Raw genomic sequence first — 17,862 nt, forward strand, 5'->3', positions numbered from 1 at the left:
GACGTCATCGACAACAACAGCAGGTGCAACACATCAGCGGGTTGAGGGCAGCCAGTATACCATGTGACACAACAACAGGCACCTGATTGGAGAAACCATTCAGAACAAAATGGCGGAACAACTCGGTGTGCATTGTTGCATTGGGGGAGGAGCGGGAAAAAACCCCAAAGCAAAACAATAAATAAAAAGCTTTATGGCGCCGTGTGTGTGTGTGTGTGTGTGTGTACGTGCGTGCACGTGTGGTTCCAGTGAGAGATGAAAACTGTGGCATGAGTCAATGGCAGTAAAGGCGGCTACATGGAGAGTCCAACCGAACAACAACTTTTTAGGGTGGTTTTCTCCAAATTATGTTTGGAGAGGATGAAAGTATTGAATATAAGCCAGACCAAGGCCCATCAGTAATCTAACCAACATAGTATTATAGGAATTACCCTAGGACAATTTGCAACTGAAACTCTTTCAATTTATTTTGTTTCATAAATATGTTGGTAACAACATATCCAAAGTCCTAAGAAACCCCAGAGGTGGAATATATTGAAAATGCTACTGAAAGTTTGGGTCCCATTAACTTTACTATACACGAAAGAAATCGAAAACATTCCTTGGGCTAAAAACGGCTCCCACAAAACTGTGAAAAGTGATGACTTGTCACTAACCCTATAGTTTTTTGGGGCCGTGATATGTTGTTACCGACATATTTATGAAACAAAAAAAGTTGAAAGAGTTTCTGTTGCAATTTGTCCTCGGTTAACCCCTTATTATCCATAGAATGCTGGTCAATGAATCTGCCTAGCAACACAGCAACAACAATTCGTTTTAGTATACTCGTATCTCTCCCTCGAAGCGGAGGAACAGAGGGTTTCGCCATTTCTTGCAAACAGCCTGTTGTTTATTCATGGTCACTCAGAGACGGATTACAGAGGTAGTTTGGTACCTCCCTGGAGGTTGTGCGTGTTAAGACTACAAAACTGTCTCTTCATAAAACTATGGCTGCTTTCTGCAGAGCAACGCCTTAGGCAGAATGAAGAAAACGAAGCTAAATAAATCACGCACCGCCTTGAAACGTCCTACCAACTTCACAGAAGTTTTAGTCTGAAGTAAGATGGTGCGCTACAGCCAAACTTCTTCGGCTAATAGTTTGAACATCTCCATGCTTATTGTTGAACTTATTTTGGCTGTTGCACTCCACTCAATAAAGTGCTCAAAGTGCTCTTAAGTTTAAAGTTCTGCACTTTACTCTTAAGAGCACTTTGAGCACTTTATTGAGCATGTACAAATAAATCTAAGTACATATGTTTTGAGTTTTTCCTTCAAAAAACGTCTGGTGGAGTGCAAGTCTTTTTCCACGTATTTCCCTAACCCAGTCGAAGCAGACTTTGGGATGTTCGGTTGGAGTATGTAGCCCCGCACTTAACGACTGCTTTGGCCTGCTGGGTCGGAGAGGAGAGGTGCATTATGGGTGGAGACAGAAGTCATGGAAGCAGATACAAGTGGTGGGGGAGACGTGACTGACATGAAGCTGTCTGTGGACACATTCAACACAACACATGGTGGGTGGAGGTGCAGGCTGGCATGAGGGGGAGAATAGGGCTGTCACGATTAAAAAAATGTACTATTATTATTATTTAATTGTCTTTTTATCATTGAACTTCAGAACATTTTGAATAAAAAATGCATTTCTATTGGCCTTTTGGGCTTCATAATCAAACATTGATGTCAAAGATGTAAAATTACTTAAATGTACAAAGAAATCACTGACATTAATAATTTTATCCTTTAACGCGTGTTGTACTTTAACGCGTGTTGTAACGTGAGCTTACAACGTGCGTTGTAAGCTTGTAGATCAGCTTGTAGATCAGCTATTTCCACTGTTCCGCTAGAAAAAGTACGACATTTTTTCAAGATATTGCTATCATCTCAAATAATTGCGATTGGACGAGTGTACAACAACCGTGACAGGCCTAACGGAGAGCGGGGGAGGGGAAGGGGTGATGGGTGGACAGACGGACAGACTGACTGGCTGGCTCGTTGGACAGACAGACTGTTGGCTACAAACCGTGGTCTGATTTTGGCCCATTAGGTAGAAACAGGGCTCTCCCATCTTGTCATTCCTCATTGTACCAACAGCGAGATGATGCGGGGCCATCATCGCTGGAGAGGAGGGAGAGAGAGCCCGGTGAACAACACAGAGAGAGAGAGAGGTGGAGAGGGGGGGAGAGAGAGAGAGACAGAGAGAGAGAGAGACAGAGAGAGAGAGAGAGAGAGATAGAGAGAGAGATTGAGAAAGAACGAGAGATAGACAGATAGAAAAGAGATGTGAGAACGAGTCAGAAAGAATGAGAAAGAACAGGAAAGAGAGAGGGAGAGAGGGAGAGAGGGAGGGAGGGAGGGAGGGGGAGAGAGAGGAAGAGTCGAATAGAATAGAGAAAATAAAATGAAATAAAGAACAAATAAAATAAAAAAATTAAAAAAACAAGACAAAAGAGACCGTTTACAGTGAGTCTTCAAGGAGAGCAGGAGGGGTTTTTGTTGTGAAAGGAAAAAATAATGTATAAATATATTTTTCATCATCAGAGGGAGCAGGGAAAGGGTGTTCAGCAAAGTGAGCTCTCAAAGTATAAAGCAGAAAAATAAAGCTGGAAAAGAAGGATATTCAGACTGTTGTTACGAGGATCCAACCAACACTAAGTATACTTCTCAGGAGAGCAGATATACTTGCAGCAATTAAAACATCTTTGCTTTCAATTCTATGTACACATTGCACTGTAGAAGAAGTTAACCAAATCCCTATTGATCAGTAACATACAGCAATGGTTCTCAACCTGCACGTCTGACTCTTTTTTTCATTTATTTTTCTTTTTTGGGGTCCCCTGATGACAGTGAAGTGACAATTAGACCTTTTTGATACCTAAAAAAATAGAACATTTTTAAAAGACCATTACAGCAGCAAAAATAATCAACAAACTATAAAAAACTGGTTAAACATTGTCCAAATTGTCAGATAATACAACAAAGAGCCAAACGTTCCACAACGCCCTCGCCACAATATCTATCTTTGGAACCGAGTAAAAAAAAACATAACCAACTCGTTCCAAGTGCTTATCAGGGTGGCGGGGGTCCCCAGTTCAAATATGATTATCTTTTTTAAACCTGAAAAGGTTGAGAACCACACTAACAAAGTATTTTAATTAGGGCTATATCGATAACGTATGAGTATAGATATCGTCGGCATATGGTGATATCACCCAAGTCACCTCTTTTATGCTTTCTAAAATATTCAAAGACACAGCAATAAACAGGCTTGTTTCTGTGCCTCGTTTATGCCTCCTGATAAACTAATAAACCTGTACCTGAAAAACATTTGGGCTATTATTATTCTATGGTCCGATCAACAGCCAATTTACATTTTGAGATCAGATTGGCTTTTATCGAAGAGCAAAACAAAAAAAAGACAACAGATAAATGTATCAGCTATTCACGAAAGCATTCCAAATACAGAGGCTACTCAGGTCCATGTTGACTAGAGAGGGTTTAAGCAGTTAATGTAGTGATTATTTTCCATTTAGCACAGTTGGATGTCATAACATCTTATTGTTGTTCTATTAACACAGTGGGTGTTGATAGAACAAAACGTTGTTACCCACCATATTCGGGCACCGAGCCGTCGCCCCTCTTCAGGACGAGCCGCGCCCTTCGCCCGCCGTTCTTGATGAGCTCGATGGCGCGCGAGTGCTTCATGTTCTTTGTGCTCTCTCCGTTGATCTCCAAGATCTCGTCTCCCACCTGGAGGGTAAATAAACAGATCGTCTGATCATCTAAACCAGTGGTTTTCAACCTTTTTCACATCAAGGCCCATTATTTATTCTGCATTTGAGCCACAAACCAACATTCGATGACATTTAGCCTCTCAGACCCAAAACGTTGAATATTTTGCTGTACTTGCATAGGATTTTGTCCACAATTCCACGCTGTATTGACGTGTTGCCATAAGGACTGATAACAGGCCTATCAAAAATAACAATTCTTATCCACAACTTTCCAACATCCCATCATGCATTGCGCAGAATGTGCAGGCAGCTTCCGGCGCCACAGCCAAGAGTGATCTACAAGCTCACAACGGTTGCAACTGCGACGCGACATGAGCTTGTATGTCTGCTGTTAACCGGAAGGGTCCCGTAAAATAATGCTACAGTAAATCCTCGCGGAAACAGGTGGATCCATTTTGCAATTGTGTAGACCACTTTTGGGGTTCTTGTTGCCATGTACAGAATATAGCAGCATAACCTTTTTGTAAATTTTGAATAAATATTTCAAGTTTTTCAGAAAACTTTGGTCATGATTTAGAAGGTGTTTTTAGAATCAGCCGCAGTCCTAAATGGGTTAACAATAATGTAACTCCTGAGAGTGTAAAATGAAACCAAATGGACCCTTACGGGTCCATTTGGTTTCATTTTACGATCTCAGGAGTTAAAGATCTATAATACTGGTTGAGAACCACTGGTCAAAATCGTCGTCTAATATTGTTGCTATTAAAAAAAGAAGAAGCTCCTCCGTACCCTCATCTTGCCGTTGCGCACGGCGGCCCCGTCCTCAGCCAGTCTCAACACGTACAGGTCCATGTTGTACTCTCTGCCCCCCCGCAGGCTGAAGCCGAAACCTTTGCTGTCCCTCTCCAGGTCCACGGAGTAGAAGTCCCCGTCCTGAGAGAGAAAGGGAGAGAGAGAGACAGAGATTCATTTGATGTATTACAGTACCTTTTTGTTTCCCCTGCTAGTAAATTGTAGTTATATTGTACATTCACTGTACATTTAGACACCTTTGAAGAAAAAAAAAAGTGAAAAGGACCTTTTCTTTGACGATGGCTGGCCAGATTGCTGACATAGAAACCTAGGTTTTTTCCAAAAATCTTAGAAGGATTCAAAAGACACTTATAGAATCGGGTCAAAATTCAAACTTTCACGATTTTTCAAAAATAGCAGATCTACAAGCTCGCAGCGCGGCACTCGGTGCCGCGCTGTGAGCTTGTATATCTGCTATTTTTTATATTTAAAGCATATGGGTTAATATTCAATAGTCCGATCAACAGCCAATTTACATTTTGAGATCAGATTGGCTTTTATCGAAGAGCAAAACATAACTGCTAGTTATATTGTACATTCACTGTACATTTAGACACCTTTGAAGAAAAAAAATATAACAGCAGCAATAATAATAATAATGAAATGGAGAGAGGGAGAGGGAAAGTGTTTGTGTGGAAAGGAAGGATGCACATGGTCAATATCTCATGCTGTTTGAGCTTGTGATGCGGATCCAGATCACTGAAGCTAATAGGGCACTACTGCTACACTACTGGGGGCACCCCCGGGCTATGACATATAATACCGTTACTGTCAGGGCAGAAAGCTCTTATCTCGTATCCATATTTTAAAGAGGTGGTATCACGGCAACCCATCTTTATCTTTGTGTGTATTTTTCCCTGTAAATCAACGCCACTACTTATCATCCTACAGCGTCACATGAAAGCATCGGAAGTAGCAGATCTGAAAGCTTGAAACGCAGTGTGACGCTATAGGGCAGGGGTGTCCAAACTTTTTTCAAAGGGGGACACATTAGAAAATAATAAAACACCAAAGGGCCGGCTATATCTCCTGACAAAATGTACTTTCGGTTGGGCTGTAAAAAGTCATATACAGTAGGCTATGCATCGCAATTACAATATGTTATTTAATTTAACTATCATCAATAATTAATATCAATGGTCTTTCGTGAAGTGTTTGCTCTGAACAAAACACAAATAACTCACATTACCAAATGTAACCAGGGTTAAAATTACTACAAAATAGTCTTTCTTTGACTCCTTCAGAATGAGTAACAAGGAACAAGAAATCCTGACAAATCTGAAATAAATAAATAAAATACTGTTTGACAGTGCTGGCGGGCCGTTTCTAGTACAATTTAGGAATGAAGCTGGGGGCCGCACTTTGGACACCAGGGCTTTTAAGCCGTGACATCATTTTGTAGGCAGAGGAGAACTCTGCCCCCAGAGCATTTTCTGTCCCTCGCTATTTCAACAGATCCGAGACAAAAATAACGACTAAAGTATAATTCTAACACTTTCCTTTCAACAACAAAGAGAAGAAAAATGTGTAAATAGTAGAAATAGTAAAAAGATTCACGGAAACTGGGGGCAGAAATTCTCTTCTGCCTACAAAATGATGTCATACTTAACAGCCCCGAGTCTGAGTTAGGAGTGGGTCTACAGTTCTGAGTGCAGAAGCCTGACCTGAAAATGTGTTTTCTGTTTACAGGTGTGCCGTTTCAAATCTTTAAGCCGGCATCATAGTCCCCTGGGCGGTGGAAGGCTTTACACCGCGGTGTAGTCTTTTCGAGTCTTTTTGAGTCATGAAACTACAACGTTACATAATTCCTCGCGGTGGAGAGCTTTACACCGTGAGTCCCAACACATCTCTCTGTTTTTACTATCAGACAGACAGGCTCTACACCCCGTTCACTGATTGGTCGACCTGAACCGGTCTAGACGGGGTAAAGGACTTCACCGTGGGCCGTGAGTCCGTGACTATGATGGCCTGCACTTATTTTCTGACTTGAGGTGGAAAGCTTTCCACCTCAAATTTGCAGTGGATAGCTCTCCACCGTACACTCTGATACGGGCTTTAGGCGTTACTGCTCTTTTCCAGACATGTTCCTGCAAATGCATCTTTTCCACAGGCATCTTTCCCTGTTTTTCCTTTCTAATTGTTATGGAGAATGGAACGTATTTTTGCAGAAACCTGCAAATGGCAAGACACCACTCCATTCCCATGGAAAAGCAATGGCAGGACATGTGAACGAGCTGGAGAGACAGGGAGACCCCCCGTTACCGAACAAACACAGTCTATCGCAATGATTACTATCAAAATATAGAGCTATTTAACACTGATGTTAATGCACCAAATACAATTACCTAAAGCACCTTTTAAGTGTCAGAATAAGGGAGGGATAACATAACATATTCTTACCTGTGGGACTTGGGTTTGTGACGGGGGAGGTGGAGGAGCCCCTTTGGATTTGGAGTTATTCCTACAAAAAAAGAGATTCATATACAGAGTTCAATGAAAGTACCGTATGATATACTGAAACAAAGACATTCTACAGCAGTGCTTCTCAGAGTGGATTCCAGGGACTCTGTGGGTTCCTTTAGGGGAGTCTAAATTGACCCATAAAAGTATGTAACTCTGACAGTACAAATGTACACATTTGTCCTGTCAGAGTTATGAGGAGACCTTGAAATTTGAAAAGTTTGAGAAACACTGCTGTATGATTGCCACCGTAGGTCGCAGTTTAGTCTGTGAACCATCACAGCTTGACCGTATCTCTGTCTATAACGCCTGACACTGTGCTTCCCCTGACATCACTGTGACATCACAGTGATGTCAGATACTCAGAGCAGAGATCTCCATATATGGGCATAAATGGCTGACACATCACTGTGACATCACAGGTGACATCACAGTGATGTCAGATACTCAGAGCAGGGATCTCCATATATGAGCATGAAAGGGATATCCATATATGGGCATGAAAGGGAGTGTATGTATGATGTTAGACGACAGAATCCATATATGGCCAAGACAGATGGCGCAACCTCGCTTTTCACCCTTAGGCGTCTTACTGGTATACTCTGACATGGACATTCTACAGTCTATACTGAATGGTATGAGTTGCACCCACCGTGACTCTGACTGAGGTGTGTGTGTGTGTGTGTGTGTGTGTGTGTGTGTGTGTGTGTGTGTGTGTGTGTGTGTGTGTGTGTGTGTGTGTGTGTGTGTGTGTCCACCCACCGTGTCTCTGTCTGAGGTGTGTGTGTGGTGGTGATGGTGGCGATCTTCTCAGCGTTGGTCAGCAGCGATGCGTTGGACGACTCTGGAGAGAAACACAGGTTCAGTTAGACCAGGGCTGTCCACACTTTTCTTTTCACTTGAGAGCTAAAATGACCAGCTCAACATGATCTACCACCCCAAAAACATGATCTGAGGGGCTTTGGAATAGCGGCGACGACATTACATGTACTGTAAGACAAACACATTTGGAATGGAAAATAGTGGGGGGGAAAAGTCTTCATCCCGTTCTGTATGGAAGTGGTAGGTTTTTGGGGTTCCTTGTCATGCTACTGACTCTTAAAAACAAAGCATTGCATTGGAGGTTTGCTTACTTTAGAAGCCATGAAGAGAGCTGACAGGCCCTTCTTGATGTCAATCAATCAAGTGACAGGTGCAAAAAAGGATGGGTTTTGTGACTCTGTTTAGTTTATAAATAAGTTACATTTTTATATATTTTTAATTATATATAATGTTAGGGGTATGTCATGTGATCTACTGCACAGCCAGCAAGACAGAATCTGAGATCACAAAGCCCCCAGAAGCGTAAGATACAGAGCTATGCATCAACATAGAACCCTTCAAGGGCATAAATTAATATACAGATTAACATACAATCCACAGAAACAAACATATATAGAGACCTTTAAAGACTTAGGACTTGTGTATCTTAACTACTACTCGGATGTAACATCATATCATACCATTGTAGATCGGATATTTTCGCTTACGATGTAATGCCCAGAATAGAGACCCTAGGGTTAATGTGGTTTTAGGGTAAACTGCCTGTAATGACGTCATTGCAATGCAACAATTCATAGGCCACACTGTCAACACAAACACGCATGCACTCACAAGTCACGAATACAAACGTTTGGGGAAAAAACGCCACAAAAAAAGACAGTGTGATTGTCCCTTCTCGTCATGAAAACGTGCATGCACGGCACGGCACGGCACCGCCCGCGGGCATGCATGCGGCATAGCGAGTATCATTCCCCAGTGACCCCGGTCACCTACGCATATAGCCTGGATACCGCCGCTGTCGCAGGGAATCCTCGCAATCTCCTCAGTTCAACGTCTGATGTGGTTTTTTTCGTACGACGACGCCTGTTCCGTACGTCAACGGCGCAAAAGCGTCACGCGAAAGACGTGAAAATAGCAGATCTACAAGCTCACAACGCGTCGCAAATTATGCGACGCGTTGTGAGCTTGTAGATCGGCTATTTTCAAAGAGCCGAACAGTCCTTCCTTTTTAATCTAATTGTACAAAAGGAAGGGTTTTGGACATACAAGGTTTCTATGATATGCCTGCTGCCCTCAGGCTGTTCAAGCTTCTCTATGACTAATTCATGTCTGTCTCTCTCTCTCTCTCTCTCTCTCTCTCTCTCTCTCTCTCCCTTCCCTCGTTATGAAAGGCATGCCTTCCCAGTGCTGGAAAGTAACTAAGTATATTTACTCAACTACTGTACTTAAAGGGATTTTTTAAAATGTATAGATAAACCAGTAAGATGCCCTAAGGGCGAGGTCGCGCTGAAACAACAGAGACTGACACAATATGGGAATTCCCAAATATGGGATTGATGACATCAGAGTTCTCCATATATGTGCATAAAAGGGACAAGGAAAGAATTAATTTGCAAGTGTGACTCGCATCGCGACAACCACCCTGGTTATCATGAGACTGACAACAATATGTCCATATAGGGGCATTACCAGATATGGGCTTAATATTGATGCCATCAGGGATCTTGACATGAGGTGTGACATGACCGTGACGGACGCGTTGCATTGAAATGCGTTGTGAGCTTGTAGATCTGCTATTTTTGGAAAACGTTCCCCCCAGAATAGGGAAGCTGGCGGTTCAAGTGGTTAAACCAAAGGTAGTATTTTAAAGTTTTAACCATATTTCCATTATCGCGATGATATTGTTAATCATAATAATCTTCTGACACAATAACCGTGTCAGATCGTCCCCCATCCCTAGTCGCAGCTGCGAGCCTGCGACTCGTTTGCATGTGAGCTTGTGGATTGTCTATTTTCCTGCGAAAGCTTATTTCCCCCAATAATACATGGCCGCTGCAGGGTTTAAGTGGTTAAAGTGAGAATGAAGAAGGAACAGCTAACGCTATCATTACTATTTAATCCTAACAGCCAGGATACGCTGCCAGGCAAAACAAAACAACTTCTCTCTGTGTGTGTGTGTGTGTGTGTGTGTGTGTGTGTGTGTGTGTGTGTGTGTGTGTGTGTGTGTGTGTGTGTGTGTGTGTGTGTGTGTGTGTGTGTGTGTGTGTGTGTGTGGGTGTGTCTGCGTGCGTGCGTGCGTACATGCGTGTATCTTGGGGGGTTGTTTGCCCCCTTATACTTCTCTCCTCTTAATTAAGCTGTGTCTCGGAGGAGGAACTATTTTCATACCGCAGTTTCTCCAACTTAAAGTTACATTCCAACTCCATATCAACCTAGAATTCAGGGGTTCCCTAACTTTTTCCACACATACACCTTAGCCGCAGGCTCTGGCTGCAAACAGGCAGGCAGGCACCCTACTGTGAAATGCCTTAGGAAGAATATGTGGCAAAAAATGTAAAAAAGCTAAATCTTTCTTTTTGGTCCTAAAAGCCCAAAATTGGGTTGGCGGGATGAAAGCAGTTCTGGAGTAGGACTAGGCTACATGCTTTAAAAAGTATTCAAGAGTACAAATTATAAAGCACATTTTCTTTTTGATATCAATGCATTGCTCGAATGACACAAATCTTCACTTCTGGGGGTCCCTGGTCCCAAAGCACATTCAGATGGGGAGGGGGGTCCGAGTTAAGGGGGAGACCTTGAAATTTTGAAAGTTTGAGAAACACTGGTCTAGGGCAGTGGTTCCCAACCTGTGGGTCAGGACCCCCAGATCATCTGGGAGGTCCCCAGATGATTAACTTAATGTGCAACATTGTTTTCTCACTCAACAGTAAACAAACCAACATACAGTTTAAGTGTATAGACGTATCTGCACATTTCTAAAGTGAAAATTTAAGGACCTTTTTAATACCTCTAAAATGACAAATTAAACATTGGCCAAACTGTCAAATATTGAGGCAGAAATTGTGAAAATAGCTGATCTACATGCTCACAACGCCTTGCAACGTGAGGCGTTGTGAGCATGTAGATTTGCTATTTTCACAATAGAACCGTGTTATACAAAATCTAATGCCTCAACTATTAGTGCTTGTAGGGTTCAAATATGATTATTCTGGGGGTCTCAGCCTGAAAAGGTTGAGAACCACTGGTCTAGGGGCGCGTCGTGGTCATCTCTCTTACCGTCTCCGGGTATGATCCTCAGGGCCACGGTGTTCCCAGCCTCCTTGATGAGGTTGACGATGTCAGAGTGAGACTTGTTGGTGATGGAGCAGCCGTTGACCGCCAGGATGCGGTCCCCCACCTTCAGCTTCCCACAGCGGTCCGCAGGGCTGCCCTCGATGATGCGCCCTATTTTGTGGGGCATGGCCACACACGCGTTGCCCGCTTTGGTGTCAAAATGTATGTGTGTGTGTGTGTGTGTGTTTGTGTCATAAGGCGATTTGATTATTTGATTGGATCCATTGGTTATGATTGATTTTTTTTAGGAGAAGCAAAAGATATTGATAGGAAATGGAAGAAAAGAGAACAAGGGAAAGATAAGAGAAAGATTATTAAGAGCTGATCATCCAAAAAAGGCCACCATATTATAGATCATTATTACTCCCCCAAGAGAAACCAACAGGACATCCCAGAAAAAAACCCTGCCTCTGATCATCATGCATGCAGAACACCTCTGGCCAACCTCACTGGAGGAAGGGATAAATAACACGGCCATGAGGTCATTGGTTGCAAAACTCCCAGACTGGGATCTATCCTCCCTAACACGCGACATAATTTACATAAGCGCTTTATTGTTTAACGCAGCCATTCATTTATTAACCACTTTCAACGTGGTGTCCCCGTTTGGGGGGCAGAATGCCTCTGCACAGCCTGCATGTAAAACACGATGTACACAGCCTGACAGCTGCAGCAGATGAATGGACCAACATCCCATAATAACATGTTAAGACCTGAAACACATCGTTATTTTAACCATTTTTTATGCTTTAAAGTGATCCCTGACTAATACGACAAATATGCCTTAATACATTATAATTGTCCTCTATAACTACAATGTAAAATTAAAAACACCTTAATTATTTTATTTCTTCTAGAAATAGCTAATCTTTCACTCAACAGGGGAAATGCCTGTCGCAAGTTGATGATGTCATAAATGTCATGTGTGATCTATCCCTATGGAATTTATGGCATGCATGTGCAAATAAAAACAAACTTAATACTTCATATGGTTAATATGAGCATCAACTCAATATTTCAAATGTGTTTTTTGCACATGCATGCCATCAATTCCATAGGGTTAGATCACACATGACATTTATGACATCATCAACTTGCGACAGGCATTTCTCCTGTTGGGTGAAAGATTAGCTATTTCTTGAAGAAATAAAATATTGAAGATGTTTTTAATTTTACATTGTAGTTATAGAGGACAATTCTAATGTATTAAGGCATATTTGTCGTATTAGTCAGGGATCACTTTAACTATTGAAAAAATAGCAGATATACAAGCTCGTAGATCTACTATTTTTGAAAAATCGTGAAAATGTGTGCAAGTCTTTGAATATTTTGATGCGATTCTATTACTATAAATAGATTATATCTGTCAGATTCTTCAAAATCCTTCTTCTAAATCATTGGTTCTCCAACTTTCTTTTCATGTCAAGGACCCCCAAAATGACATGTATTTGGCCGCAGACCCCCATCTCAAAATATGTTGTTCCAGGGACCCCCCCCCCAGAGTTACAAATGTTCGCTTTTAAAAAGATATATTCAAAGACTTGCAAAAAAAAAAAAAATGTTCCAAAAATAGCAGATCTATATGTATATCTGCTATTTTTTCAATAGCTTAAAGCGTTAAATAATTCTAGGCCTAAATGGAATAACAGGCGTCAGCACTCTGTCAATCTGTGTGCCATCCATAATACATCTGACGCTTCAACACTCCTTATCGCCTCTCCGTCGGGGAGAGAAACCTCATGTGTCCAAAATAACTGTACGTTTCAGGATTCTAGTTCAAAAGCATCAAGTCACAGATCTACTAACTAACAAGCTCCTGGCGGATCTCATACTTTTGGTGCTTTTTCTTTTTTTTCTGCAACGCTGTGGTGTGATCATGTAGGGCGTAGAGTTTTATGAACGGAGATAAGAGGTTTCCGCCCCGACGGCCAACGATAATAGGTCTGCTGCTTCACTATTCCATACGCATTCATCCGATGGAGTTTCATTGATGAATATTTAAAATGTTTGCTAACCCTATAAATCAAGTCAAATCAAATGGAGATCACACACGTCAATGGCAGGGGTCATCGCCATGCTAGCATTTTTGTCAAAATTACATTTTTGCCACGGGCATACAAAATGAGCAGCCAATAATATCACCAGAAACACATAAAGAGATAGCCCTGAATGACCATAACAGGCCTGTAACTCTGAGAGTGTACAAATGGAACCGAATGGACCCCGTTGAGGGGGTCCTTTGAAACATTTGAGCACCACTAGTATTAGTTGGACTCCTAATGTTTGTAAGTAAGTCTCATGCATATTCTGAATTACACCTGGAGACTTGACGTTCAGTAATTGGGTCTTATGATCAAAACAAGAATGTTATAATCGTGTGTAAAACATGAAATCTAAAATTTGCCACAGACAAGATCAAGTCTCTGCCACAGACGTGTACGGCCATATTGACGACCCTTGTATGGAGTAAATTGTTGAATATTCAAAATGTATGCTAAATAAATCAAATCAAATCAAATAGAGTAGTAGTTCCCAAATGTTTTGGCTCAAGACCCAAACTAGTGACAATAGCCGTTCTACAAGCTCTCAACGCGTCACTTTGTGCCGTGTTGTGAGCTTGTAGATTGTCTATTTTCACAACTTCTTAAACATTTGTTTTCTAATTTATGGAATTTCTTTGATTTTTCTTTTATTTATTCATGATGAAATCACTTAGGAAAATTGTTTTTTAATTCAATGTTTATGTTTTTACTCACCAAACGTGGTCCCGGCGTCCGGCCTGGACACGGACGACACGATGACGAAGCCGAAGCCCTCGTTCTCGCCCCGCTGGATCTCCACGTCGTACGGCTGCAGCGAGGCGGGGACCACCGCGCTGCCGCTGCCACCGCCTCCCCCGCTGCCGATACCACTGTGTGGAGAGAACAGGTGAGGTGAGGTAAACTCTACACATCTCTATAGCTACAGGCACAAGATGCAGTCAAGGGGTAATCTTTAACGTTTTTTCAGGCCGAGGACATTTTGCAGCAGATTAAAACCTGTTCATAGATTTCATAGATACCTTCGTAGACTTGTCGGATTCATGTTGATGCTTATTTTTTGATATTTAGTCCTAAAACTAAGACTAGACTATTTCTGAAGACTAAGACTAATGGTGTGTTATTCAAAAGACTAAGACTAAAGCTGTCAAAATTAACACTGCATCAAGACTAAAAGAAATTTTTAAGACTAAAAACTAAAGACTAAACAATTTCAGAAGACCAAGACTAAGACTTAGATTAAAACTGTGTTATTCAAAAGACTAAGACTAAATCAGAATTTGCTGTCAAAATTAACACTATCTTGTCACACTGCCATCGAAAACAGCAGAGCTGCAAGCTCACACTCACAGTGCGGTGCGACGGCTTGCAAGTCTGCCGTTTTCGATGGCATTCTCCCCGATAACATCCAAGCTATAGCTTCCAAAGCTATAGGACAGTACCTGGTGGAGCCGCTGCCGGAGCTGACGGTGTTGAGGGAGTTCTGGGACCCCTGTGGGGTCCGCTTGCCCTCCGTCAGGCTGGGGGCCTGTGTGCTGCTGTGGTGGGACGAGGCCGGGGATGGGGGGACGTCCCCCTCGCCTTTAGACACTGGAGAGGGGACAGGGTGACCACATGTTAAACTAGAAAGATGCTATTGGAAATTGCTAATGGAAAAGTGTGGTCGCCGTGACTTCAGCTCCTGTCTTGTGATTCCTATAATTAAAATATTAGGCCAACCATAGTAGGCCATGCTGTCTGCACATATAGTATATATCTATATGAATTATTTGGTGTCAGCATGGTCTATTTATGGTCTATTTATAGCTAGGGATGGCAGCTATCTGCTCTCAGTGCCTCTGCTCTGTACTCTATATCGGTGCTTCTACCTTTTCAGCCCCCCTGATACGAGCCGTAGTAAGCTCGCATATCGGCTATTTTCAGATATCCGATGCGTATAGTTTTAAAGTGCTCATGTGACCTATAGTACTGAAGACCATAGCAGTGGTCGTGGTATGACTGGTGCCACTAAAAAAAATCTCTCATTCATTTTCCCCATAGACTTTTACAAAAATCATAAACAATTATTTTAAGCCTAGAATCAATCCATCCAAACCTTTGATTCTGTGAAAAGAAAACAATTACAATGGCTAAACAAAGGGTATATTAAATGTAGTATATCATATATAATTCAATATTCACATATTTTTCACAGAATCAACTAGACAAAAACTGTAACATTTCAGATGGCTGACATATGACCAAAACTAAATGGAATTCCATTCAAAAGACTATGACTGAAACTTCAAAATCAACACTGATAGTCACTTATTTTTGGACCTGGCTGCTTATTCCTCTGCTTAAAACCCAGCCACCAGCTTGTACTCCTCACCTCCGTAGTTGCTGGTCTTGTCTAAGCCTAACTCCTCACCTCCGTAGTTGCTGGTCTAGTCTAACTCCTCACCTTTGTAGTTGCTGGTCTAGTCTAACTCCTCACCTTTGTAGTTGCTGGTCTAGTCTAACTCCTCACCTGCGTAGTTGCTGGTCTAGTCTAACTCCTCACCTGTGTAGTTGCTGGTCTAGTCTAACTCCTACCTGTGTAGTTGCTGGTCTGGTCTAACTCCTCACCTGTGTAGTTGCTGGTCTTGCGCCTCACGGTGAGGTTGACGTGGCCCTGCTTGGCGGCCTGCTGCATCAGCTGCACCACCAGCTGGTGGGACTTGCCCACCACCGCCGTGCCGTCCACGCAGATCAGCTCGTCGCCCGAGCGCAGCCGCCCGTCCTCGTCCGCCGCGCCGTACTTCACGATGTGGCCGATGTAGATCTGTTAGGAAGGAGAGGAGGATTTTTAGGAGCATGTCTTGTGATCTACTGGTAGACCACGATCTCCATTTTGGGCACCCCTGTGTTATACAAGGTGAAGTAGTCATCTCTCTCTCCGAGGTGGAGGAGGGATATACGTACCGGCTCTCCAGGCTCATTTCCTCCCAGGATGCGGAAGCCAAAGCCTGTATCCTTCCGCCATAGAAAGATGTCCTGCTCCTGACAGTCAGGCACTGGAAGGAAGAAACAGAGATGTACAATACGTGTTAGGGCCTCCGTGGAGTATAGCATATATATATAGACCTATAGTCTCTGCATTACCTCCCATATCAGCGTGAAGTGGGCGGATAACTTTTTAGGAGACCGGAAGCAGGTTGGAGTCTGTTATTTCCAACTCATTCCAACTCCATCTCTCAACTCAACCACAAACCAGTGTTGATTTCGTCGACTAAAACTATGACGAAAAGTTTTTGTCGAATGCATTTTTTTCACTGACGAAAACTAAATTAAAACGAAATAAAAACTAAGCTGTGATGACTAAAACTAAGACTAAATATATGGACAATTTCGTCAACAAAATAAAAACTAGACTAAAACGTTAGGGAGAAGAGAGTCATTTTATGTTTGGTTGCTCTCAGGGGTCTCTCTCACGTGTCGCACCGCGACGCGTTGTGAGCTTGTAGATCGGCTATTTTCAGCATGGAACCAAGTGTAAAATTAGTCATTACGATGCCATCAAGGCCTGCCAAAATACATTTTAGTCAACTAAATCAACTGTAGATTTAGTCAACTAAAATCTCATCATATTTAGTCGACTAAAATTTGACTAAAACTAAAACTTTTCAGGTGACTAAATTATGACTAAAACTAAATTACATTTTATTCAAAAGACTATGACTAAAACTACATCAAAATTTGCTGTCAAAAATAACATTGCCACAAACCACACATTCTGTTGCTGTCAGGCAAAAACCTTGTAGTAGTACTATAATTCACAGGTTCGTTCTTTCTTTCTTTCTTTCTTTCTTTCTTTTTTTCTTTAATTTTTATCCCACGATTTTTGTAACCCATTTTTTCACCCAGTGCCAATTGCCTAAGCTGTGATCCTGGGCTCTACTCTCCCTCTGCCAACCTGGGGAGGGCCCCGAACTGAGCTCATGCTTCCTTCAATGCATGAGGAGTGAGCAGGCCGCTTCTTATCACCTGACAGGGGGAGCTTCCCCGGTTGGACGTAGCGCGTGGAAGGAACACGTTATTCCAACCAGTTCCATTCCCCTCCATCAGGCGCCCCGGCTGGCCAGGGGGAGGCCTTTCTTTCTTTCTTTCACCATTTCCTAAAAGTAACCCTTTTGGACATCGTTGCTGTCGGGCAGTGACCTCTTAGCTCCATATTTTAACGTTTTGTGTTTGCAAAAGTAGCAGATCTACAAGCTAGTAGATCTGCTACATTTGCTACGGTATATTGTCTAAGTTGAATCCTAAAAAGTAACAGTTTTGAACATAATGAGGTTTCCCCCCGACAGAGACGATATGCAAGGTTATACATGCAATATTATACCTTAGATATCTGCAAAGTAACTGAGGTTTTCAAATAAATGTAGTGGAGTAAAAGTACAATATTTGGATCCGAAATGTAGTGTAGTACAGACAGTAGTACTAAATGTACTTACAAGTAAATGTAATTAGTTACTTTACACCACTGGTGGGAGGGAGGGGAGGAGGGACACGGGCGATTTAGTGACAATCTGTTCCACCTCCCACCGCCTGCCGGGCACGGCCAGACACAT

General features: G+C 42.3%; 1 protein-coding gene across 1 annotated transcript in view; it reads right to left on the bottom strand.

Moving 5' to 3' along the window:
• Positions 1 to 3,636: 3,636 nt before the first annotated feature.
• The window catches only part of LOC308291914 (membrane-associated guanylate kinase, WW and PDZ domain-containing protein 1-like), a gene marked incomplete at its 3' end in the record, with an annotated part of 183,682 nt that continues 169,456 nt past the window's right edge, over positions 3,637 to 17,862 (bottom strand). The window contains exons 17-25 of the mRNA XM_080734060.1: positions 16,217 to 16,308; positions 15,881 to 16,076; positions 14,716 to 14,863; positions 13,991 to 14,145; positions 11,178 to 11,381; positions 7,842 to 7,923; positions 7,020 to 7,080; positions 4,557 to 4,700; positions 3,637 to 3,783 (exon numbers count right to left, since the gene is read on the bottom strand). Of these exons, the coding sequence (XP_080590186.1) occupies positions 3,637 to 3,783; positions 4,557 to 4,700; positions 7,020 to 7,080; positions 7,842 to 7,923; positions 11,178 to 11,381; positions 13,991 to 14,145; positions 14,716 to 14,863; positions 15,881 to 16,076; positions 16,217 to 16,308 (1,229 nt within the window). The remainder of the gene's footprint in view (positions 3,784 to 4,556; positions 4,701 to 7,019; positions 7,081 to 7,841; positions 7,924 to 11,177; positions 11,382 to 13,990; positions 14,146 to 14,715; positions 14,864 to 15,880; positions 16,077 to 16,216; positions 16,309 to 17,862) is intronic.

The sequence above is a fragment of the Nannobrachium achirus genome (genome assembly GCF_963921795.1).
Source record: "Nannobrachium achirus genome assembly, chromosome: 9".
Lineage (NCBI taxonomy): Eukaryota > Metazoa > Chordata > Actinopteri > Myctophiformes > Myctophidae > Nannobrachium > Nannobrachium achirus.